The 25912-nt window shown below is 42.0% G+C and overlaps 1 protein-coding gene across 2 annotated transcripts; it reads right to left on the bottom strand.

Moving 5' to 3' along the window:
* Positions 1 to 659: 659 nt before the first annotated feature.
* LOC121530178 (uncharacterized protein K02A2.6-like) lies at positions 660 to 4411 on the bottom strand. Of its 2 annotated transcripts, none has more exons than XM_041818742.1 (2): positions 2793 to 4411; positions 660 to 2734 (listed from the first exon to the last, which is right to left on the bottom strand). In XM_041818742.1, the coding sequence occupies exons 1-2, from the start codon at positions 4133 to 4135 to the stop codon at positions 2728 to 2730; spliced, it is 1350 nt and encodes a 449-aa protein (XP_041674676.1). In that variant the 5' UTR covers positions 4136 to 4411; the 3' UTR covers positions 660 to 2727. The 2 variants fall into 2 exon arrangements, with proteins under 2 accessions (XP_041674676.1, XP_041674675.1); XM_041818741.1 differs by having other exon boundaries at positions 667 to 2734.
* Between the last annotated feature and the right edge of the window lie 21501 nt (positions 4412 to 25912).

Genomic DNA, 25912 nt, shown 5'->3' with positions numbered 1-25912 from the left:
CTGCCTCGATAAGCATATTGCCGCAAGAGTGTCGTGGAGTCGGTCGGGGGTTTTCTCCCCTCTAATGGACCGACGGGATCTCCATTCAAGTGTTAAGTGTCAGATGCAGGATAAAAGCGTGCAGCATGCAGCAGCGTGCATCCGAGCAGCGGCACAGGATATTTGTGTGTTTGGCCTGTCCTCTGCGATTGCCAAACACATCACACATCCCGGCCAGCAATCGCACTTTTAATGCATACTTCAAGCAAACTCGGGGCGTTGGCATCATGATAAGGACCTCTAACAAATGACAGCCCGAAAATCAGAGTTCACAATTTTGTTAACTCAGTGTGGGTGTGTTTTGGGTGTTTAGTGAGGACTCCTGCCAGAGGCAGGACCCATGCGACCCTTCGATAAGGGCAGAAAACCAAAGTCAAGTTCAATTTTTGCAATGCACTTTAAATGTTATCTGAGCCTGCAGAACGGCAAGGATGGCCAGGGGTGGGAAAGAGGGAGGCTTAGGCCTGGCACAGGACACAATATGCTTGATGATAAGGATTAACCACGGAGTTGGGTTTATCCCAGCCACAAAAAGTGGGAGTTATATAAGGATTTCATAGTTAGAAAGCGGATAGCTAACTTCCAAAATGTGTGAAAATATAAGTGTTAATGAGACTTTTTGTTATATCGTATATTTTATTCTTATTGAAACTCAATTACATTTTTATGGTGAAAGAAGAAGAAGTAATAAACAGGGATGTATTTTCAAAATGATAACTATCGCAAACTAAAAACTATCGATTATTCATTAATGTGATTCCTTTAACTTAATACATAACAATACTTCCCCCTCTTAGGGTGATGATGAAAATATAATTCTTGGTTGTCGTATGCGGGATGATCGTCGTAGGGTTGGTTTTGTGTCCACCTGCACCTGTGGTGTAGACGAATCCATTTGTGGTGCTTGTTGAGTTTGCTCCAGTGCATCCCTATGATCCAGTGATGGCGAAGTTATTGGAGTGCTGAAAATGTCATCATTATCTTCTTCATTGGTGGTACTCTCAATATCTCGGTGGACTGTATCACTTGAAGATCCCGAAACTGCGTCTTTGTCTTCGGAAGAGTATTCCAGTAATTTGCTCTCCCTCTCGCGGATGAATCCTTTTGCACCTTGTGAGATGCAACCTCGCATTTGGTTGATATGTCTTTTGAAGAGTTTTCCATTGTATAATATTTCATAATGAAGATCTCCGAGACGCTTTGTAATTTTTCCTTGCACCCATTTGTCCATTCGAGGGTTTCCGGATAAAAAGTAAACTTCATCGTGCGAATGGAACTGTCTATATGAAGGGTTGAAGTTCATGACCCGTTTTGCGGAAACTTTCTCTGTTACATTTTCTGGACGGATTAAATCAAGTCGGGTACGCAATTTTCTGCCCAAAAACAATTTTGCCGGAGGCTCTCCGGTAGTGCAGTGTGGAGCATTTCGGTATTGTTGTAAGAATTCGTTCAGGTCTCTTCTCATTGTGTCCGAAGATGTTCTCATTGCTTTTAATGCCTGTTTTACTATTTGCACATTTCGTTCGGCTTGCCCGTTTGTGGCAGGATGATATGGCGCCGTTAATTTGTGATATCTGATTCCCGCAGATGTAAGGTAGTTTTTAAATTCTTTTGACGTGAAGTTTGTTCCATTATCCGTAACCAGCATCAGTGGGACTCCGTAAGTTGCAAATAATTCGTCTAAGATGGCGATCGTTGCACCTGCCGTAATTGTTTTCGTTACCTTCACCTCTAACCATTTTGAGTAGGCATCAGTTATAATTAATAACATCATACTATGAATTGGCCCCGCGTAGTCTATATGAATGCGCTCCCATGGGGTTTTAGGGTATTCCCAGTAGTGGTCGGAGCATTTCGGCGGTAGTTTAGCATTTTTGGCACAGGACTCGCATGCTTTTCCTGTATTTTCGATGTCTTTATCTATTCCGGGCCAATACACAAAGGATCGAGCGATTCCTTTCATTTTTACTACACCTAGGTGTGCTCTGTGTAACTCATCAAGAATTGTTTGTCGTAATTTCGTGGGAATAACAATTCGGTGTTCAAACGTAAGGCAGCCATAAGAAAGGCCGTATATACATTCTGGGCTTTTATATCCATTCTTGGCCAAACACTGACCATTCTCGAGTAGTTGCAGAATCTTTCCTAAGTGTTGGTCCTTCCTTGTTTCTTGCGATATTCCCTTGGCTGTCACTGGAAGTTGCTTAATTTGTCGTATCATGAAATTGTCGAATTCATCAAGCGAAGAACTGTCTTCCACTTCCTTTATAACGCCCGCTTTGATTGGTAGTCGAGAAAGGTAGTCTGCATTACTGTTTTCTTTAGATTTTTTCGTTATTGAATCAAAATCAAAATTACTCATGAAGTCTGCATAATTAGCCATTCGAGAGATGCACAATGTTGGAAGTGATTTACCTGGGTGCAAAATTTGTGCGAGGGGTTTATTGTCCGTTATTAATGTCCAGTGCCTAGCGTATAAATATTTGAAGAATCTTTGGGTCGCCCATACGATGGCAAGTGCTTCTTTGTCGATTGGTGAGTATTTGAGTTCTGCTTGGCTTAACGTGCGGCTCGCATATGCAATTGGTCGTTCATTGCCGTTGGTTAGTCGATGAGATAGGACTGCGCCTATTCCTGTGCTGCTTGCATCTGTTGCTAGTAGTAGAGGTAGAGACGGATCATATGGCATCAGTACCTGTGGGGATATCAGAATTTGTTTAATTTGTTTGTATGCAGATTCTATTTCCTGAGACCAGTAGAATTTTCCTGTCTTCAAAACGTTGCGAAGCGGTCTTTCTAGTGTCGATAAGTTTGGAATGAAATTCGAATAGTATGTTGCTTTTCCCAAAAACAACTGTAACTGCTCTATTGTTGCTGGTCTGGGTGCATGTATTATGGCCTCAATGTGTTTGGTTGATTTGTGTATTCCTTGTGCGTCGATCTTGTGGCCCAGAAATTCTATAGATGATGCCGCAAATATACATTTTGATTTATTTAGTTTTAATCCGAAATTCTGCAGCTTTTCCAAAGTCTTCTCTAACGTTTTTAGCAATTCTTCCATATTTCCGGCGTATATCAATATGTCATCGAAAAAATTAAGTACATTTGGGATGTCCTGTAATACTGTTTCCATCGTTCTTTGCCAAATAGCTGGAATGTTTGCTGCACCATATACAGCGCGCGTTGGTCGAATGAGCCCGTGAGTGATTGTATTCAGTGTAAGGGTATGAGCGAACTCGTCGTCAATTCGTAAATGTGAATATGCATCAGTAATATCCAAGTGTGCGAATATTGTAGCTCCTTTCATCTGGTTGAATAAATCTTCAGCTCGTGGTATAGGATGTTCATCGATAATCATTTGGGGGTTTAATGTAGGTTTATAGTTGCCAGTTATTCGAATGCCCCCGGTCTTTTTGGTAACTACGTGTGTTGTTGAAGCCCATTCGGAATAATCTACCTTCTTATAGAATCCTGCAGAAATTTTCTTGTCGATCTCTTTTGCGTAGGCGTCACGCAATGCAAATGGTACATCTCTCGCTCGTGCAAAAATCGGTTTTGCCCCTGGTTTCAAGTGTACCTTAACTTCTGGCCCTTTGAATGTTCCTGCTGTAGTATTAAAAACCAAATTGTATTTAGTGAGAATTTGTTGAAGCTGACCTTTTTTGTCTTCTGGTAGTCCAGTTGCTTGTACTTTAATTGCCTTGATCGCGCTGCCGTTGGATGTAAACATATCTAGATCAATGGCGTCCTCAGTTCTATCTTCATCGAATAATTTCTCGAAGTTGATTTCCTTTGCAAATTGTGTGATCCACTCGCGTCCACACAGTGTATCCAGATTCCCCTCCACCACGTACAAATTAAGTTTCCGTGTGGTGTTTCCATATGTTACGTTAAGGGGCGCTCGTCCTATGCATGTAATTTTATGCCCTGTATAGCTGGAGAATTTGCGGTCGGTTTTCTGAAGACGCATTGAAGGTTTAATTGCTCGAAACGATTGCTTGTTTATAATACTGCACGGGGCACCTGTATCTAATTCCATTGGTAGTCGAAATCCTTCAATGTTCATTGTAATCATTTTTCTTGTTGCTGCCCTCATTGCATTGACTGAATTTGTAGGCTCTTCAAATTGCCATGCTGCTTGATTGTCAGAATCATCAGCTTCTGAAATTTGTTTGGTACTCGATCTACATACTTTGCTTATATGCCCGATCTTTCCACAATTAAAGCATTTCTCGTCTTTGAACTTACAGTTTCGTCGCAAATGCTGACCTCCACAGCTATAGCATCTTGTTACTTTCTTGCTGCTCTCCGATCGCTTTTTGATTGGGCTGTATCCCAATTTGCATGTTGGTTCGACCTCTGTTGTTGTCTTTTCGCTTACCGTGTTTGCAGACCTCAAAAGTAGTTCTCTGGAGTAGGCGGCTTCATATGCTTCTGCAAAAAGTAGCTGGCTTTTTGCGATCACCTCATCACATATACTGCGACCCTCCATGCCGAAAAGCATTTGTTCTGTAAGCATTCTGTCTAAGAACGAACCAAATTCGCAAAAGGATGCTGCTTGTTTTAAGCGAAGTACGAACGTTGCCAGTGGTTCCTCTGGCTCTTGTCGAAGTTGACGAAATTTGAAACTTTCTGCATACATGTTTCGTTTGCCATCAAAGTGATTAATTAGCACTTCTTTGATCTCCCTGTACTGTAATTCTTCGGGACACTTTGGACTGATCAGTATACGTAAGGCTGTATTCAATTCTGAGCCCATATGCACACGCGCGTAGTTGTGGTGCTCCTCCTCTGGCACCTTGCTGAGTTGTAGTGCCCACTCGAATCGACTGAAGTAATCTTTAACTTCTTCCCCGCTCTTGTAGCTTGGCATTGCAAACTGCGGCGTCTTTGCAGTTCCTGGAATCCCTGCATTTTGGCTACCTTGTGCCACTGCTATGCGAATTGCATCAGCCAGCGACTCAATGATCCCGCTTAGATCATTATTTGAAGTCGATGTAGCCCTCTCTGAATTGGTAGAAGCCATTCCTTTTGACTTCTGACACCACTGTTATATCGTATATTTTATTCTTATTGAAACTCAATTACATTTTTATGGTGAAAGAAGAAGAAGTAATAAACAGGGATGTATTTTCAAAATGATAACTATCGCAAACTAAAAACTATCGATTATTCATTAATGTGATTCCTTTAACTTAATACATAACACTTTTCTTCTCATAAAATCAGAGAATTACGCAGGGAATGATATTCCCATTAGACTAATTAACCTTCCAATAAAGTTAAATTCAAAACCAATCCTTAGGACACATCCCCTTACTGTTTCCAATTCATAAACAAACATTTACGCAGGAATAATATTAAATAAATGTAAATAACTTTGGGATTACAACGAGCGAGAGATGGCCAAACAATTTGTCAACATTTACTCTAAATGGCATAATTTCCGAGTTAACAATTTCATGCGAAAACGGAGTTTAGCTTTTAGGCCAAAGGGGGATCCTATATCCTGACTAGGACCTCTCCAGCTTCCCAGTTCAGAATCTCAGAGCGAAGTGTGGAGTGTGTGTGCCATCCGTTTGCCATTGTCATTTAGTTAAGAGTTTCCTTAATTGCAAACATGTCATCCGCCCTCCGCCACTGCAGCTGCCTTTTAAGCCCGAAGAGGATGCAACAGTTGCCCCAGCAAAATGATTTGGAGCAGAAAATTGTGCAAACAGCGGGGATGGAAGAGGAGGAGGCGGTGTGGTGGAGCATCTGGACGAGCAACTGAGTGTGCATCCTTGGCCGCAGCGTAAATAAATAAACGCATATTTAGAATAACATTCGCCAAAAGCTCTCCCGGGGAAATTCAGCAGGATTCACAACAGAAGGAATTAGGTTGCAGGATTCAGCAGGATGAAGGGCAGCTGTAAGCAAAGTGAATCGCAATTGCGATTTGTGTTTTAGCAGCTTGCTGCCCTGAACGGATTTGATAAAAAGTTAATCACATAAAATGCACTTGGCTGACTTCTCCCCCGCATCATAAATCCGAGTCACAGTTCCCAGTCACTACTGTGGCAGCAGTGAGGAGTACTCATAAATAATTGTCCAAAGCTCCACCCAGATTAGCCGGCAGCAAGTTGTCACAGAAAGTTGGTTGGGTTGGTGTCAACTAATTGCCAGTAATTTGGTTTTGTGGCTCAGCACTTTTCCGCCACTCTCTTCTCTCTGCTAGCTTAGAGCAGGATTTCCGGGTTAGGTGGGAAATGTGTGTGTGTGGAAATTTATAATTGTCAAAAATTACATTAAAATATTGTAGAAGAGAAAAGGTGTAGGACATAATTAGTTGGTCTAAAGTTAAGCGAACAGATTTGACAGGCTAAAGAAGTTTTAGAGAGAGTTTAACTGACATGGTTTTTGATCTGTTTAAATGAATGATTAACATTTAGAGAAAATGAAGATAATTACTGCTAGTTCTTGACCCATTTTCTTGAAAATCACTCAATTTCACACTTAACTAAAATAAAACCTTGAAAGTCTACTTGTTTTACCTTTTTTCATGGCTCCGAAAAACTTCTTTCCCATTCAAATCAAGATTGATTTGTGTTAAGCCGTAAGAAATTGGTTAGATCTACTTTCCAAAACAGAACAATCAGAGGCCATTAAAGACCTTCTCTTTTCCACTTGCTCAGTCGAAATCTTCTGGTTAACAGGTTCATTTTACAAGAATCCAATTTTCTCTACAGTTTTCCTGCTTTCTTGATACGCTGCATTAAGTGCAATAAGCGCAACCAAATAACAACAAACAAATCTCTCACAAAATGAACCATAAAATTGTACTCAAGACTGACAGATAGTAGAAGAAAAGACTGGCAGAGATGATTAGAAGCCGACGCTTGGAGTTAGTTTTTCAGGTGTTTGAAAATATATTAAGAAACGAAATTAGTGCAGGCAACCATTTTAGGTTTAATGATGCTCAAATTGTATTTCTTTTACGAGAAATAAAATTCCAACTCTTAACGGATTGTGGCGATGGCCATTAAAATGTGAAGAGTCGTAAACTAAAAATTGGTAGTGGGCAGGCAGACGAACCGACAGACAGACTGACTGACGAAGGGACAAAGGTGGGAACGAGTGTATCGTGTGGTAATTAGTATTAAAATGCATTAAAAAGAAGTTGGGAGAAAAACTCACACAATTCGTTTGCTGCTGCTTGGCCAATGTGGAAAGGTCGTAAATAAAGCCATAAAAATGTAAAGCAACTACCAAAATGAAACTGTGGAAACTTAATTAGTTTCACTCGCTAACGGTGAACTTAAGGTTACCCCAACTCCCCCTCAAAACAAGAAAAAAAAGGAAGAAAAAACTGCAAGTTCCAAGCGATAAACTCGAAGTGATAACAATTAATTTTTTGGTGCTCTAACCAGCTTCTAACTAATTTATGACTGCTGCCCGTTGACATCTACGTTTTTCGGACAGTTCGTAAACGTGAAAAGGAAATTGGTATATAAAGCATTTTCGAGTGGCCATAAAACGATGGGAATACCACAACATCAACGTGGGCGGAATCCCATAGAATGCTATGGAAAAACTGAATTACAAGCTCGATTGATTCGCAATGTTTTGTCTCCCGATCTCTCTCTCTCTCTCTATCTCTCTGGGTAATTATTTTGTACTTGCCGTCGATGGGGAAATACAAATAGCGGAATTGTAAATTGTTTTCCTCCTTTTGAAAATTCCCAACTGCAGAGGACCCTTTCCTCTCCTGTCCCGTTTTTGTCATCTCTAATCCCGGGATCGAGCTGCACTGTAGGTGCACCAGGGGATAATCCTGTCGGGCCACAATGCGCTGACGTTTGTGCCAGAGCTGTTGACATGCAATTTGTTGAGTGTTCAACCCCACGGCGCACATCCTCTCTGCATTCTAGGTCCTTGGTCCTTGGTCCTTGGTACGAGGGTTCCTCGGTCCTCATACCTTAGTCCCCGATCCCAGAGGCTAACAATTGACATTTACCCAGACCAGGTGACAATGTGAGCTATACTCTGACTGGATGCTGCTGCTGATGCGGATGCGAGTGCAGCGGCTCGAATTCGGCTTTGGATTTGGATTTAGCCCCAAGGCTTTGGCTTATTATTTGGGCATGTTTTTCCCATTTTTTGGCAATTTGTTTTCCCAATCTGCAGTTTGTTTTTTGACAAATTGAATACGTGATTTGTGCGGCTTGTTTGAGGTTTTTTTTTAACAGCATAAGGATTCTATAATGAGCAGAAATATGGAAAAACCATGATCCTCGTTGTAGGTATGAATGATCGTCTTAGGACGAAGGCTAAGTTGGTCTGAGCAGATTTTCTTGAAGTGGTCATCGTACTTAGGGTAAGATTATAGGTGATTTTAATTGAATAACTATAAAAATTAACCTAATCATAAATAACGTTTCTAAGGTAAAGAATATAAGTTATTTTCCACTGCCCAATGCTCATCTCTGATCTTCTTGCTGAACTTAATCCACATCTGCTAGGAAGCCTTTTATTTTCAAGTCCCCCCTCAGCTATTTACGACTTCATGTGCGATATTTATGAACTGTTAATTTGCCCCCACACACACACACACACTGTAGCCACTGTAAATGGCCAGTGGAAAACTTAATTAATTGTAGCTAATGCGATTCCCGACGAGAAAACTGAGGGGCTACCGAGCTGGCGAAGAAGCCACAGAAGTGAGCTGTGGATGGTCTCAGGGCTAGAGATAGTAAGCCAAGAGTGGAGCCGAGGACTTGCAATTTAATAAATTATGAGAACTGCAGCATGTACGGCCACAGGCTGAGGGTGGGGGCGGGGCAGATGGGTCAGGATGGTGGATTAAAAGCGAGAATTAAATAAAAGTATGTTTAATGTAATTTTTGAACCAACCAACAGAAAAATCAGCCGGAAGCTGAAAGAACTTTGCAGTTGGGAAAAATACATCTGGAAGAGGGAGGAGAAAAATCCAACTACGACCTGCTGAGCTCAGGCAATTGGGTCAGCTTAGAGGACTTTCCGTTTCTCTGTATTTTCCGAGGGCGAGAAAATTAAGAGGGTGTTAGATTAGCGGCTTGGCTGTGTAAGCTTTTGGTATAAGTTGACTGAAAAAAACAAGTTTAAAATCTGAAATTTGACTTTATTTATAATAATGGAAAGGTAAACACTTCTCCTTTATTATTGAGAGCAAACTTAATGTAAAATGTCCATCCATCCAGAAATCATAAAATGTTTCCCCCTTTTTATTATTTTTTTAATATACCAAAGGTAATGCCAAAAAACCTTGAGCTTTATTACCGGGTAAACATAAACTAACCTAATATAAAACAAACATAAATGGGGAAAACTTTCGCACAACTAAAGACAGAATACCTGACTTACCGGACTTGGAGCTAACACCCACCCACCCACTCACACCCACCTCCATTCGAACTCAGTCAACACTCAAAACTCACTTGTTTCGCCATCGTTTCCAACTGCATTTCGTGGTAGATGTGCAGGCCATCAATGGAAGCTTGGAGCTGGGGGGACCAGGACTTGAGCTGCCAGCTGCCATAATCATTAGTGGCAGAGTGCCAAGAAAGAGCCAGAGTCAAATCCCACCCACGCACACCGTTTACCCAATGCCTGATGCCTGATGCCTCTTGCCTTTTGCCCGATCAAATCACAACGCACTGCACACGCTCACTGGCGGAATAAAACATTTCCATGAGCTGACGATTTGACAGGCGGACGGGCGGTTGGTCCGTGGTGGGGAAAAGCTTTTGGCACTGCCACTTACCCGAGGAGGAGGTAAGTTATATGTAGACGATCTGCTATGTGTTGTTGGTTTTTTTTTTTAGTCTTTTGGTTTTAAATTTCAAATAGCTTTCGTGCATTTTTCCTCCGTTCGTCGCCTTTCCTTTTTTTTTCGTGCTGGAAAACCCACTCAGCGGGTAAACCTCCTCGAAATACTCCAGAAAGCCACGCAACAACGAGTTGCATTCATTATACTAGTACTCATAGTACTCCTCTCTACCCCACTGCCAGCCACCCCATTCGACATTTTTGGCCTGACTAATTTGCATTTTCCGTGAGCCAAAAATGACTACAGAAAAATACTTGACTAATGTTTTTGGCACCGCCTTTGTTATTGCTCACATAGAGATAGATCTCCAACGATTTAATAGGATTTCGGTGCATTGAAGTGATTTCCCAACACCGCGCCATCAATGGGAAGATTCTGATGTGTGGCGTTGCACCCCCTGCATCTGTGCATCTGTGCATCTGCAGGATATGTGGATGGGGATAATCCTCTTTGATGCGTTTTGTTCCCTGCCATCCATTAATGAAAGCGAACATACTGAGTGAAGCTTTCCTTAGCTGAGTTTCCATGATTCGAGGATGTTTAATGTGGAGCATAAAATGGAGGTTAAAGTTGCAATTTTTGAGGTAAAATTAATATTTAACTTATTTGAATATTAAATTCTAATAAATTTTACTTGGTAAGTTAAATTTTGTAGAGGTAATGTTAGTTCTCATTTAACTGAAGTTGGCCTCCTCTTGGCTCTGTGTATCATTGGCTCTCAATCAGAACCACTGGCAGGATGCCTGGGCACTTCTTCAACTTCAAGTCGAGACTCTCTGACAGTTTAAGGAAGTTGGCTTTAACAGCATTTCCACGTGCCACAAGGCACACAACGATCCAAATCTAAGCGAGAAGGGCCAAGATGAGTTCTCAGTGGGATGGGGGGTTCCAGAGGTTCCCATTTGGTTTTGGTTTGGTCTCTGGACTGTTTGTAAATTTATGACTTGCCTTTGGCTTCTAATGAGTTTGTCGGCATCACTCACAGAGGTAGATAGGGCGGAGAAGGAGGAGGTGGAGAGGAAGTGGTGGCGCCCAAAAAGCAGCTTAGATCAACGCGTGGGCGGGAGCCCAGAGAGAGAGAGGAGAAGGTTAAGAGGTGAACATCACATAATGGGTTAAAAATGCGTAAACGATTTCGGGCGTTGTAAGCTTCTTAGACTTTTGCATGAGATTTCCCATAAATTGAGTGGTTGTGCGCAGCTCTTGGGTTGTGTGTATGTGTGTGTGTGGCAGTCAACCAACTCCGGCGGAAGCGTTTTGATTGATTTACACACATGCAGACACACACACTCTCATACACAGACTAGGGACTACTGTGGCAGAGATCTTTGCCTTTTCGGCCATGTGATGAAATTTGCCAGGGAGCCCAAAATACGGCCGTATTTCTTCAACTTCCGGCATTAAGTGCACACAGAACACGGACGGATGGACTGATGGACAGCCGGCAAGCAGGCAAATTAATTAAGTGACGTTCTCGGAGAGTTTTAGCCGGGCCCTGTGGATAAGTCGGAGCTGCTGCTGCTGCTGCGTGGACTCGGTGGGTGTTTGTCAAATTAATTAAACGCACACCAAAGACATCCAGTACATCCAGTACATCCAGCATCCTGCTCCTCCTGCTTATTCAAAGCTTTGCAGTGGCTTTTGTTAAGCCTCGGCAATTTACACCTGTCAGTGTTGAGCCGGCATGAAGACCGGCCATGTTTCCTGGGCTTTATGACTGCTACTGGTATTGCTACTACCATGGCTATTCCTATTGCTAATGCAAATGCCAAAATGTCGGAGAACTTCAAACTTGCTAAAGGAAATTCCCAGAATTCTGTTTTCAATGCTATTTCACTTTCAGTTCGCCCTGCCAAAATCCCTTATTCAATTTTCTAATTGCAGTTGATAGCACAGTTACCAACTTTCACTAGAGTCAACAATTTTTAACCCAATTTTCACGGCATCAGACCAAAGTCAGCAAAAATAGTGATGAAAAACTGAAAATATGAGTGGTCTTTAGTCTTAATACTCTATGTTGGTATTAGAAACAAGCAAGTTGCTTCTAAAAACGAAGTAAAAAATAATACAAATTTGGGCTAGTAAAGTGAGTAATCACCTGTACTAATACCTTTACCAAACAAGCTTAGAGTTTTCCCTGAAAATCATGCTTCTAGCCAAATACCCTTTGGCAGAGTGTGGCAGCACAAAATTTAAACACACAAAAATCCTTTTTGCTGACATAGTTTTCCATTGATCTGATGGCTTAGTTCGGATGCCTGGCAGCGGAAATTAGGCAAACTCCAGCGGCTATATATATATAGCTATACAGTGAGAGTGAGAGGCACTGTGATATGTGCTTTTTCCCTCACTCTAGTTGCCAGCTATATGTGTGGCATTAAAAAGCAATTTTGCGGCTCAGTTTCTCATCGAAAGGTTTTTACCCAGTTAGTCTCTGGCTGTTATTTCGGGTCTCGGCTTTTCACAATATTCCCTTAGTTTCAGTTTTTATTTTTCTAGTATCTAGGGGGCGGGGATTTCAGCAGTGACACTCGTAGGTGTTACTTTTCAGTGTCGGGCTTTTATGGGTTAATGTTACATGTGTGTCAACATGGAAATTGGTTTTCCCCGGAATCACTTTCGTTTTAAATGCTGTGTCGGAAGCTTAGGGGCAGTGTTTAATTGGCTGTTCAATGGGTTTACTTTGTTGCTAGTCTTTAGAGTGTTATTTTTAGAGGGTTAGCTTAAGTTTAAATATCTAAAATATTACAGAAAGTATTGAAAAGTTTACCTAATAAACCTTCGATTAACCTCACACATACCTTTACTAATTTTTTACTTTTTAATCTAACTTAATATAAGGTTTATCTTCTATTTTCCATATATTTTGCACCCCAGGTGAGCAAATGGAATGCTTGCCAAACTGTTCAAAGTGTTTCTGACTAATGCATTGGCACGAGCAGGTGGATAAATTGTCCTGTTACCGCCTGTCCGTTGTCTGTTTCCCGTATCCTGCTGCTGCTGCTCCTGCTGCTCCTTCGCCAGGAGTTCCTGCTGGTTAACATTGTCTGAAAGCATTTCCCAGTGACATGCAACCAAATTGCAACTTAAACGGGGCAAAGGCAGACGAAAGCAGCTCATCCGACGGAAGGCGTGACCACCACCCACGTTTCAGACGCCAACCCTTGTTGTCTGTTCTATTTTGTATAATTTAGCGAAAGCGCCAGACGACGATGTGAAATGGGAAAGAGAGAAAAGGGGGGATGGCGAACTTCTTTTTTAATGCAATTAGTGAGAGCTGGAAAACATTTAACGTCCCCAGCACACACACACACATTCGTACATGTCTCTAATTGAAGCTGAAAGGCGCTGCAAATGAAGTAAACGCCAAAATGTTGTACGAAAATTTTGCGACGTCTAAAATGCAATTACGTAATCAGCATTCACAGGCAGAAAAGGCCCGGGGGTTCCCCCATTTCAGTCAGACATGTAAAAAGAAATGAAAGAAGAAAAAAAAGTTTTTAACTCAAAATCTATTTATCTCAAGTGGTTTGCACAAGTCCGAAATGAAAGGCTCTATGATAAGGATATATTCTAGCCAACAATTTTGTTTGCCTGTTTGTTTGCCGACCTTTCTTGTCCTTCTCCTTCAACTTTGCCAAACATATGTATTTACATATGTGTGTGGGTGTGTGTTTTGGTCTAATTGAAAATTTGCATAAAATCAATTTTAATTGAAAATCCTGTCTTGGCCAGGGCAAAAAGTTAAGTGAACAACTCACTCACTCACTCGCTCCTCTTTACTCACTCAATCATTGGCCAACTGGGGCCAGACAAATATTGGCATTTGCCTTTCTGCCAAGATTTCCGATAAGATTACAAATGCACATGACTCTACACAGAACATATTTTTGATAGCTTTGAATTAACTAACATTTACTGTAGATTGCCAAAGCTGGTTAATATTATTAAGAAATAGTTTCCTGTGTAATATTTACAAGCTTGTTTTCCTGCCACATTTATTCATGTTAGACCAAGCTTAAGCATTAAAAATTAAATTAAAGCCTCAAGTTTGCCCAAAGATCCTTTCTCGACTTGCTGCCTTCGTCCGGTAGTTGGCAATTAGCAAAATTTCATTATTTAATTTATACATAAAGCAAATTGTTGCCCTCCGAAGGCAGACAGATAAATGCGGCACTTATCTCAGCCGTTGTTGCTGTTTGTCATCGTTGACCTGTCCATTCGGCCAATTAGTTATTTAGTAGCTGCAATTGCCAGACTGTCCAAATTATTGGCCTTATCCCCTGGGACTGGCCTGGGTCTGGCCTGGGCCATTGTCCGTTAAGTGTAGAGCTGAGTGAATTTTTAATATCCTTAATGACTTGAATAATGAGGACAAAGTTTGGAATGCTCTTAAGGTAGGGTATAGTAGAGGTATGAATTTGTAATTATAATTATACAATTTACTACTCCTTAGGTGTTTCATATATGAGTTAACATTTCGAATAGATCACTCGACTTTAAATGCCCAACTAAGCATTTTTCCAAGCCATTTCAACCATCACACCGATCCACACATCATCATCATCATCATCACCACAGCTCGGATGACTTTTATGGAGCTCTCTCTTAACAGTTCCTTCATCCTCTGTCCCCAAGGGGGAAACCCTTCATGTTGTCCATTGTTCTCAGCTGTTAGTTTAGTGCTCATGGGGCATGCCAAAAATGTGAATAATAATTTTATTTGCCTTTCAATTTGCATATACTCGTGTGTCTCCGGCAGAGCTTTTTTAACTCTGTGGCTTGAGGTTGTCCCTTCGACGCCTCCCTTTAGACTGGCATTCACTTTGCTCCACAGTGGATGTAGTTACACGGAGAAAAAAGTAGTGCCAATATCACTAAAATTTAACATAACTTTGCCTTCGATATAAGTTTGCTTAAAAACTAACTCAGGATTGTGGGAAAAGTATGAAAAAAACTATAAAACTTCTACATTCTTTTCCCAGTGTACCCTTTCCTTCAGTGAATATATTCCCCTTCATCTCCCCCCTCCCACTTAGTTTGCTTACAATGTAAGCTTTTGGGCAGTTTGACTTTTCGTCCATCAAGTTGTTAACATGTGTTGACCATGAACGGGGGCTGGTGGTTTGGCCAAAAGAGGGGGGCTTTGGTTAGTTTGGGTGGATTGGAGGCTGGTGGCTGGCAGACAGAGAGCGTAGGTAGGTAGTAGTAGTGCCGTCAAGTGTCTTTCGGTTTATTTATTCATGCACTTAGTGAGGCATTCAACGCTTCAGCTTCATTTCAGCCGGACCTTTCGGATGGATTTCTCTCTGCTAATTGCCCAGTCTCGCCAGTACCGCACCACCTCTACCCTTGGCCAAGACTCCTTCTTGCCAATCAAAGCTCAAGTGTTGTCAGCTGTCCTGGCCAGGAGACGTCCTTCGGTTGTCCCTCTCTTCCCGTTCAAGTCCCCGGTCAAATCAGTGCGTGCCATTGTTGTTTATCTTTCAACTGTGTTGTCACACCCCCAAACCCTCCCCCCGCCGAACAACCTTTGGACCCTCTGCCCCCCCTTGACTAAATGAAGCGTGTTCTTTTGTATCTGCATCCGAACCTGAACCTGAAGTCCAACTTATCGAACGCTTTTGGCTTCTGGCGCTGCCGGCAAACTCAACTCCCAATGACTTCCATGCAAATGAGCTTCGACTTGACTTCGTCGATGAGTGGCTGCTGTCGAGGTTCCTGGACATTTATTGAAAATGCAAGTGCTAATATTTGGACAACAAAAACCGTAACTTAATTGCGAAGTCATGTTTGCAGCTTGGAATCCAGCAGTTCCTGGAGTTAAGTAATTTCAATGGACTCAGATTGCATGAATGAGTGCACATTGTAGAGGAAATTTTTGGAATTTCAAGGGTGCTTAATTATGAACATGAACTTTGGCTTAAATGTGTACTTAGTTATAGGTTATGAGCAAGTCATGTCATGGGAACATGTTCTTTGCCTAAAAAAGTAAGTCCCTACTTACTGAAATTGAATTCGATACTTTTTTGCCCCATAACTTGGTAAGTTTTCCTTTTCGGCTAGACATTTCCCATGTCAACTGTCAATCATAGAAACCATCGTAAGAAATCCAAACCCCAAGCCAAAGCCAAAGCCAACCTCAACACGAAACATCTTTCGATGGTTTCACAGCTCCGTTCGAACCCATTAGCTTAGCCAAATGTCCTTTCCCACAACGTAAAAAACCCAACCAGAAATCAAAGGCTAGACAACAAAAGAAGGTTTGTCTTCCACAGACTAAATACCGTTACGCCCACAAATCACGCCCATCAGGGTAACCTCAGATACAAAAACCAAAAAAAAAAAAAACTGCAAAAAAAACAAGCCAAATAAAACGAAGCAGAAATAGAAGCCAAAGCTTAGAGAAGAACCCGAAATTGCTAAAAAAAAAAAATGACAGGAATTTTACAGGCAGTCAATTATTGAAGGGCCAGCAGAGGACAGCACATACATGAATAATACACTGAGAGAAATCAATATAAAAATTAAAAATCCCAGTAATTCACCAAGCAATCTCAAGTCTTTCTATTAAGAAAAACCTTTTAAAAGTTCACATTTTTATTACCAAGTTTTTAAGTTTGTTTTAATTTTATATAATAATTTACATAACCTGTCATCCTTTTCTTTCAGTGCATCAAAAGCTGAAACAGAAGAAAAGCAAAAGTTGCTTTTGTTGCTGCTTCTAACTGATGTTGCTGCTGTAAGTGTTGCTGTTGTTCCTGTTGTTGCCGCTGTGGTAGTTGCAGCAACTTGTTGTTGTTTTTGCTGGCGTGTTTGTAACCAAAACGCGCATTTTCCAGAAAAGAGAAGCCAACACAACAACAACAACAACAACGGCAGCAACACAATAAAAAAACAAACAAAAAACTTGGGTGGTGGAGCAGGAAGAGGAGCTGGATGGGATATGGAGGAGGTGGACAACAAGGCGGGGCAAATCGACATATTGACAGACTAAATGGAGTTGTGGGTTTTGAGTAGTAAATCAAGTTAGGCACTCACACCGGACACACACACACACAGACATTTTTGTGGAGGGACCAGACCCACACACTCGCCTGCATAAGCGAAAATTGCATACCGCAGAGAATTTACCACTAAAAAAAATACAAAAAGAAACTGATGAAGAAGATGATACGTCTAAATTAGATACTCTTACTAATCTTAATATGACTTTTAAGATAAATATATCATAAAGCCAGCTTTCATTTTACAACCTTTACTTTTTTATGAAATCCTTTAAAAACGATTAAAAATCTTCAAGCAGACAAAGCTAGACCAAAAACCAAGATACTCCTAGGATACCCAATGAAATCGCAGACAAAAACCTTACAACAAGTTGGCCAAGTCAAAGGGGATACTTCCCGATCCAGTGGCTACCAAAATGTTTGGGGCGTTAGGGGCCAAGGCGGGTGGCCTGTCCGATGTTGGCCCTGCCTCTGGGACTGGGACTGGCACTGTGGCTTTTTGTTGTCCGTCAAGCGGAGTGGCCAAATATGGTTGTTAGATTGGCCAGAAGAGCGAAGGCGGAACACGGCAACAGGAGCAGGAGCTGGCAAGGCATTTGCATATTTTTCCTATGAGTTGAGAGTGTGAGTGAGCGCTGTCGTCTTGTCCTCCAGCTCCTCGAGGGACCTGTCTTCGGTCACTCTACTCTACTCGGTGTTCTCTGCGTTCCCGTTGGTCTAAAAGGAGTTGTCTTTTTGGCCAGACGGCGATGTGTTGCCGCTGCTTTTTTGCCAGTTAGCAGGGAAATCAAAGGCAAAAGTTCGTTTACTGCCAGCGAAGTTTGCTCGTCAATGTTGTTTGGGTTTTTCGCCCCGCGAGACAGCTTAGAATCGAGGATGTTGATGTTGCTGCTCCTGGTGGTGATGTTGCCATAGCCATTGCCATTGCTGTTGCTGTTGCCATTGCCCCAATGCCGCTTATTGTCTTTGGGCGAGTACTGTATTTGGAATAACAGAAGAACCCCCTCTACAGAAGGGGACCCCCAAGGGGAATATGGCTGCCCTGTAACGATTGCTGTTTGCACGCAAATATGAAAATCACTGCAGCAGCAGCATCAGCAGCTACATACATCAGCCACATCCATCGACAACATCGTCAATTGTTGTGGAAAATGTGTGTTTAGCCTGTGGACAAGGCTCCAAAAATCCCACACTCTCAACTCGTCATCATGCTCTTCACATTGGGGAATATTTATGCAAAATGCCAGCCCATTCCATCCGTTGATCTAGATGGGAGGGACAGAGGAGGGACACGGCGGAGTATTCATGGTTCACAGTCACATTTGATCCATAAAACATGAGTCGATTTCGATTTGCGATTTAATGCAATCAGGTTGTTCGGTTCGAGAGTGTGCAGATGGGAAAGCGAATAGTTGGAAAGGGATTGACGGGGGGATGGTGGAAAGCGGTTGCGAAATGTTTGCTGATAGATGGTTGTCTGTCAAAATGTGTGGCGAACAGCAATTGGCATTGTCTCTCCTGGTGGAGCAAGTGCAGCGGTGTATGGGAATGGAATTCTGTCAGGATTAGGCACTCTGATCGTAAGCTGATCAAATTAGTAACAAGTGAATGCAATATTGTTGAGGAATTATGAATAATTACTTTGGAAATCATAAAATGTTTTCAACATTAAGTTTATATTTCTCTTTTCTAACCTTTCTATGAGCTGTTACCATGTGGTCTCTCTATACTTCTTTCTGCTTTCACCACAATTCCTGTTTGCTCTGCAGCCACAAGGAAAATCCTTTTTGCCGTTTTTGACAATAACTTCATTAGCAACAAACCGACAATCACTCGACTTGACTTTGCCCTGGGCCCATGTGCTTCACTGTACCCCCTGTGGATCTTGGATACTTCACTGTTAGCTCCAACACTCCATTGTCCCTCAGTCAACGACGACGTCGACGACCATTTAGCAACTTTTAATATGAGAGAGTGTGTGTTCATTTGGTAGTAAAAATCAACAGCTTCTGCCAATGGAGTGTCTGGATGGATGGACTTTTGGACTCGGCTGCCGGAATCGCCTCATCTGAGGCCCGGCAACCAAAAAGTGCAGCGAGCAATTAGGCAGAGGTCGAAAGAGCAGACCACACTGAAAGTAAAGGTATACCTAGTATCTAGTTTAGGTAATCTAACTTGCTTTTTAAAGATTTATCATCAGTATCAGTGGATCAGCTCTACTTTTATGATGAATCCAATCATTTCAATTATTTTTCCATCAATTTCTTACAGTGTAGTTACACCCCTTGATTGTTACCTCTCCGAGTGGTTTACAAAAGTGTTCTTTCAACCTCAAGACTTGCACTCGCCACCCGTTGGTAGTCAAATATTTCTCATTGCACTTATTGACATTTGAGGGGCGTGGCCGTCTGCAAATTTACTACAAATTGGCAATCAGTGTTAGGTGGAGGAGTTGCTAAGTAGAAAGAGAGTCATCTTCACGTTCATTTAGCGTCGAGTGGGTGATGCTTTTGTTCCGGCACTTTCAGCATCTCCCATTCTTGTGTTCAGGATTCAGGGTTCAAGTGGCTTGGCTGGCCAACGGCATCGTTACTCCCCCGTACAAGTTTCCAATTTAATTAGACAAATTTTTAATTGATATCATATGGCCAAAAGCCCCGCAATTGTCGGCGCTCCTCGTTGTCTAACTCTCCGGATGGCTTTTCAAAGTAGCCCCCGAAAGTTTCCCGTAGAACTTGTTAAGGAAATTGCGTTGCAGAAAGCCGGCAACTGAGGTCCTGCCAGCAAATGCAATTATTTGCGTCAGCCAGTATAGAGCTGAAGATAGAGCTGGAGCTGAAGCTGGAGCTGAGGCACAGAGGCTTCACTCGAAATGTGAACCGTTGCCCCGGGCACTCAAACAATTCAAGTTTGTTGGGAATCTCTTGTCGAGTGATTCCTTGGAAGGTGTGAGCATAATGGAATTTGAATGCACTCCAAGCGGCGGCAGCATGTTAACACAGTTGATAACTCCGGTGGTGCCACTTCACAAAGTTAGTGAAGACAAAAGAGTATCAGCTTATTTGGCTCTCCTTACCAATTTGCTTAAAAATGCCTGGGAAATTGAATTCGGTGTGTGGGTTCTTCTTACTCATACTTTAGTTTTCTTTGTAGAAATGCGAAAGAACTTTACGGCTTTGTTGGGAAGTTTGTTGGTTTGATTAATTGGTTATCCTTTCTGAATAATCAAGTATGTCCGCTATGATATTAACTTCTAACTTTCATTTACTTAAGTTACTTAAAGCATTTTTAATAACTTCTAGACTATCCTGACCCCCATTAAGTAGCTTTTTTGATCATCTATACTAAAAACAATTTACGCCAAGCTCTCTGGGATTTCCAGGAACTTTGCCCGGCAGGTGCCCAACTATTTAGCCACCCTCTTGTTTCCAGTCTATTTCCCCAGAAACCCTTTAAGCGCATTTTAGTGTTAAGTAAACAAGTGCATAATTAAGGAGATTCTAAACCAACAAACAGCAGGAGCAAGGATACCAGCCAGGCAGCAGGACACAGCCAGCATTTAAAAGGCAAGCCGTGGAAATCCCGACTCTTCTCCACCCATTTCATTCGTGGCTCACCGTTTCGCCCTTTTCGCCGGGAATGCCAGTGACAGGCGATAGGCAAACATACAGGACCAAGGACCAAAGGGGGATATTCGTTGGGGAAATGGCAGCAGAAAGCGGCGGGTAGATAATGTGCCTGCAGGTCATAATATTAATTGTTTTTACCGTTCAGCACTTAAAGGGGCCAAAGGGTTGTGCCGTTCTGTCTGTTCTGTCCACTTTACAAACAGGGGCGGGAAAAAATAGAGGTGGAGATAAACAAAGTGAGGCCATATTGAATGTCTTTGACAGCCGCTGGCACGCCCAAAAGTATGCTTTCCAATTTTGCAATTAAGCCAACGCGTGTGCCAGGACATTGCTTTGATTCAATTAGCCAAAGAACCAAAGAACCAAAGTACCAGAGAAGCCAAGAGGGGGAAATCAGGAGCAGCCGCCTAAGCCACATGATCCAGGTCCTTGTCCTTGCTCCTCCGCGAATTCCTCCGCCATTTCATTAAGTCGACGAACTTCTATTAATTGAGCATTTGTGCGGCTTTCGGGGACTGCCCACAGCGCCACTTGTCGCCAGCAATTGCCGCCAGTTGACAGGCAGGCCAAGTTTGTTAGTCCCTGCGCCCCCATTTTCCGGCCACATGTCCACCTTTGTGTCAGCTACATTTCCGGCTTTGCCTGTGACTTAATTTGATTAAAAGTTTGCGGACAAACAAGGAATTCCTTCATCCCCTCCCAAAGCGCCAGAATGCCGGCATGTCCCACCAAATAATTGATGAAAGTGGCAGGCCGCCAAAATCCAGAAACAAAAGAACTTGTTTCCTCATTGAACATTTTAATGATTTAATTGTCCAAACAATTAGGTGGCAAATCGCTGATGAAGAAAGTTGAGAGTTCTAAGAACAATGTGAAGGTGAACTCGTAGACAATGTAAGCCTAGGGATGAGCGCTTGTAAAGCTAATTAGGGGTGCATTTTCGTTGGGTATGGAAGATAGAGCGGAGGTGGAACCGATTAAGGTTCAATCAAAGTTTTCAGCTTCCTGGGGGGAGAATGTTTACTTGGGCAAGTTCTAGAGAGGTGAATTTTCTGAATAATGTAAGCTTAAAGTAAGCCAAAACTAGTAAACTTTAATCATCGTTCTTATGCTATAGAAAACTTAAGATATTATATATTACCAACCACTTTTGTTTCCCAAAAAATAAGCATCATGATCATGAATATTTTATGCCATAAACCAAAATTTCAATTTGAACTTCCTGCAGCAAGGAGCCCATATCAACATTTTAGTACGGTTAATGCCATTTAAATGCCAAATAATATTTCAAGAAGTACCCTTAATCTACACACCCACCCACCCACACACAACCACTTGGCATACCCATATCTTCCTGACTTGCATATTCATGCCGTTGAAGTGGACTCGGCTTATAACTTTATGCACATGTAACTGACATTCAAGCAAGCGTCAAAACAAAAACTTGAGCGAAAGACAAAGAAAACTCCTGGCAAGAAATTTGCTGCAGAAAAAGCCCAGGATGCAGAAGCCAAGTGTGTGTTTGTGTTCTCAACTCTATGACACTCATGGGAGCTGGAACTTGGAACCTGGGAGAGCTCCTGACAACTGAAAGAGGGGGTATGTGTCTTAGAATTTTCGGGGGTTTTCTTCCTGTTCGTGCATGGGCTGCTTAAATGTCAGGAGCAGCACAACAGACGGGTAGGGAGTGGAAGGCAATGTCAAGAATTCAAATTATTCGGTACACAGCAACACTACCGAGAGTGAGATCTCCTCTTTAGCGTGCTTTTTGTGTGGCTTCTCGTTGCCATTACTTAATTGAATTGACTGCAAATACTTTCCTTTGTTTTTGCCATGGATTTTTCTGGTTCCGACTCTTTGCTCCTCGCTTTTCATTCGATGATTACAAAGCGCAGCCAAAGGAATTTCTCATTATTGACCACAAAAGTCGTCGCCGGATCACCGCTAACAATGTCTCTGTTTCAAACGGCATTCCACTCGGTCCCTTCTCCACAAAAACAAAAAAAAAACACACGAAGGGAAATGGAATTAAAAATCGTTTGATGGCAACACTCAATGGCTAGATTAATGTAAAATCCAGTACAGTCCAAGTGCAAAGATACTTGACTAGTTGGAGATGAAAAAAAGAAATTAATTAAAAACCGAAAGCCATCGGGGAATTGACATCAAAGTGTGTTTCTTTGTCCTGGCTTCGGGTTCTCTAGCTCCAGCTCTCCTCTGAGCAAATACCAAAAACTTCAATTAATGTAAGCAAATGAAGCTCAAATCATCCGCACTCTTGCCAAGTGTCTGCAACAACGGTCAGTAAATTAAGTCCGTTGAAAGTGCCAAAAGAGTTTGAGTCTAAGGTTTATGGTATATATATATATATATATTGTTAGCCCCCCGACTCAGAATTCCAATTTCTAAAACTCATAAAGCAACAGAAAGTGGAAAAGTAGAAAAGAAAACTCATCACTTGAGCTAATTTAAGCTAAACAAAAGCACAAAAATTTTCTCATTACATGAGCACACACATTTCATTTTCCGGCCGACCATAATTTCCCCCCATAAAACGTCAAATGTGGCACTTAAAGTGGCCCTCACCCGAAAATCCAGAATCCTGGGTTCCATGATGGGGTCCCACAGGTGTTTCGACCGCCCGGACGTTCTTCAAATTAAATGAAATGCGTAAAAATGGCAACAATTTGATTTTGTCAGATTTTCCAAGGGGAAAAGGACCGACCCACTCACAGAGATACACAGGCTACACGGGGCGGATACTTGACGGGAATGAGAATGGAGAGTATCGTAGCTGAGGCACGTAAACATCTCGGGTTGGTCGAGCAACCCCCGAAACGCATGTTTTATGCAATATAGCCACCCAGAAACACCCCCAACCCACGACTCCTCCTGCCTCGAATTGCACGCGCTGAGCTCCCAAGTTGCTAATTTAAGTGTAATAATCCTCAAAGCCAAGGAAACGTGAGCCAATTTATATGCAAGCATTAGGGTAAGTATTTGGTGCGGTTGAGAGGGGTGTTGCGGGGTAGGAGGACCTGAGATATGGCAGCAGGTCCATTTACCTGATGGCCAGATTTGTTCTAAATTACTAGGGAACTAGTTCACTCGAATAGATCGATAAGTTCTGGTAGTAAGTTTACAAAGCTTACCTTAATTTATAAAAATTATTAACATTTACTTACTAGTCTACCGTAAGCCCCTATAACTCTTTAAACCCTTCCAATTCATAGAACTAGATTTCTGAACTAATGCTGAACTTTCAGCTCTATTGCCCATCTACATATCCCTTGGCTTTGGCTAATAATTGTTGAGTATACACGTACAGGACGACAAACCCGCAGACAATTGTTTATTGAGGGGCCCCCCTTTACCTCCGCACCCACGTTCGTGGACCAAAAATTATGATGCAAACAACCACAACAAACTAAACCCCACAAAACCACTCCTCCCATTTTTGTTCGTGTCCGTTGTTAAAATAAATTTAATATTGATTCAGCTTTTGTAATGAGAAACGCGACAGCATCAAAAGTCCACTTAAAAACCCACGGCCTAGTTGGATAGCATAATGCTCTAATAGGGGGGGCAGGAGGAGCCCAGCCCGGGGATGTTGTCCTGGGTTACCCTGCTGTCAAATGTTGCTGTTGTTGCACTTTAGCTGCCCCGAAATTAAAAAGCATTTAAATTATGCTGATGACCAGAGAGAAACAGAGAATAATCGGGAAGAGCACAGGGGGGGCGAGTCCTTTTCCGTGGTATATATCCACCCATTACATTACGCTGGTCTAGCCTGGATGAGGGGGCGGCCTTTCATACTTGTTATCCCTAACATGGGGCCATTTCATTATAATGCTTGTGGGTCCATCGAGCAGACACCAAAAGCACTTTACACGTTTCAGCCGGCCCTTTCATTAAGTTTGGCATATAACATAAATGATAAACAAGAGGATGCCCCGGTTGAAGGGGCAGGAATTACAATAGAGTACTTAAACTACACATGCAGGTTGGGGGAGTTTTTGGCAAATTTTTGGAAAATTCTTACCACTTTATTACAGATGAAGAGTTAAATTCCATGCCGATCCTGGATTATTCTTGTGGAATTTGAAATTTGTAAAGAAAAGAAAATGTCTGAAATTTAGAATTTAAATGTTGTTATTTTTATTTTCTTACTAGTTTAAGCTTTAATCTTTAATCTTTTAAGCATTTTCTCATAATATTTTTGTATTCTCAGTCATTTGTACATCTTTTTGAATCCTAAAAAACTTTACTCTAAGCTTAATAACAAAACCATTCTCACTCCATATTAATAAATGTTTATTTTCCAAGCAGCTCCTTTAGCCAAAAACAACATCCCGTTCTGAGTTCTTGACAAAGGTTGGCCAACTGAAAAGGACATCCAGTCTGCGGCTGGTTGAGACTGTCACATTAATTTTTCGTTTTAAGCATAAAGTAAATTTTAATATTTCGACTGCCTGCAGAGTCAGCCGAAAAAGAGCAAAAAGGTTCTACAAAGAAGTAGAAAACTATCGTCCTTTTGGCCACATCTAAGGAGATGCTGTGACTCCTATTTTTGATAAAACCTCGGCAGGTAAGGACTGCTTCTCCCCGCTCCCCTTGGATTCTAACCCAACTCTTAGTCGACATTGAAATGGAAATCTGGCCCAAAGTTCCAGAATGCAATTAATTTCAACGCCAAAACTCATTAATATTCAGCGAGGAAGGACACTCGAGCGGTTCTGAGTCCTCGGCAGCTACCTTTTTGTATGTTAGCCCTTTTGCTATTTACCTTGGTTAATAATAAAGCAGCCAAAGGCTCGCCTCGTATTATTTTCGTCCACAAAGATGAAAACAAACTCAAACTTGTTGCTCGCCTTGAGCTTTTCATATAAAAAATTCCGCCTCTACCATTTTATTTACCCTTTTTTCTTCTTGTTTTCCCTTTTTTTTCGTGCTGCTGCTGCTGCTTTCTTTGAGGCAATGATTTATGGCCAAAGGCCAGAAAGAAGGTCCCGGCCAGGAAATGAAGTTCAAGGCATCGTAAGTAGTTTCGGAAACGTCGGGGAAACGCTGAAACTCCAAAACCTCTGGTTGAAAGTGTAAAAAGAAGCCCATCCTTTCCATTTGGCACTCGTCCTGGCACTCCGCTCTGCTCGTTACCTTGCTCAAATTGAAAGCCTCACTCGGGGCAGGGCTCACGCGAAAGGATTTGCTGGAGAGTCGTCGTCGTCGTCGGTCCTCTTAGGCAGTTGGAAAAAAGTTTCATTGTTGTCCCGGGATTTGGGCAAACAAAATTAAGCAGTCTGCAAGTTTTTAATTAAAAAAGGACGAGCGACGTGTGCCTTAAGCGGCTACGATGCGCGATGCGGGCCAATCCCCCGAAGGCCAAAGGT

Source organism: Drosophila eugracilis, unplaced genomic scaffold (genome assembly GCF_018153835.1).
Source record: "Drosophila eugracilis isolate 14026-0451.02 unplaced genomic scaffold, ASM1815383v1 contig_367, whole genome shotgun sequence".
NCBI classification, from domain to species: Eukaryota; Metazoa; Arthropoda; class Insecta; order Diptera; family Drosophilidae; genus Drosophila; species Drosophila eugracilis.
This window is presented reverse-complemented; position numbering and strand designations above follow the sequence as displayed.

Coding starts and splice junctions, on each gene's coding strand:
- LOC121530178 (XM_041818741.1), bottom strand. CDS start 2,728: ATGCCATATGATCCGTCTCTACCTCTACTACTAGCAACAGATGCAAGC.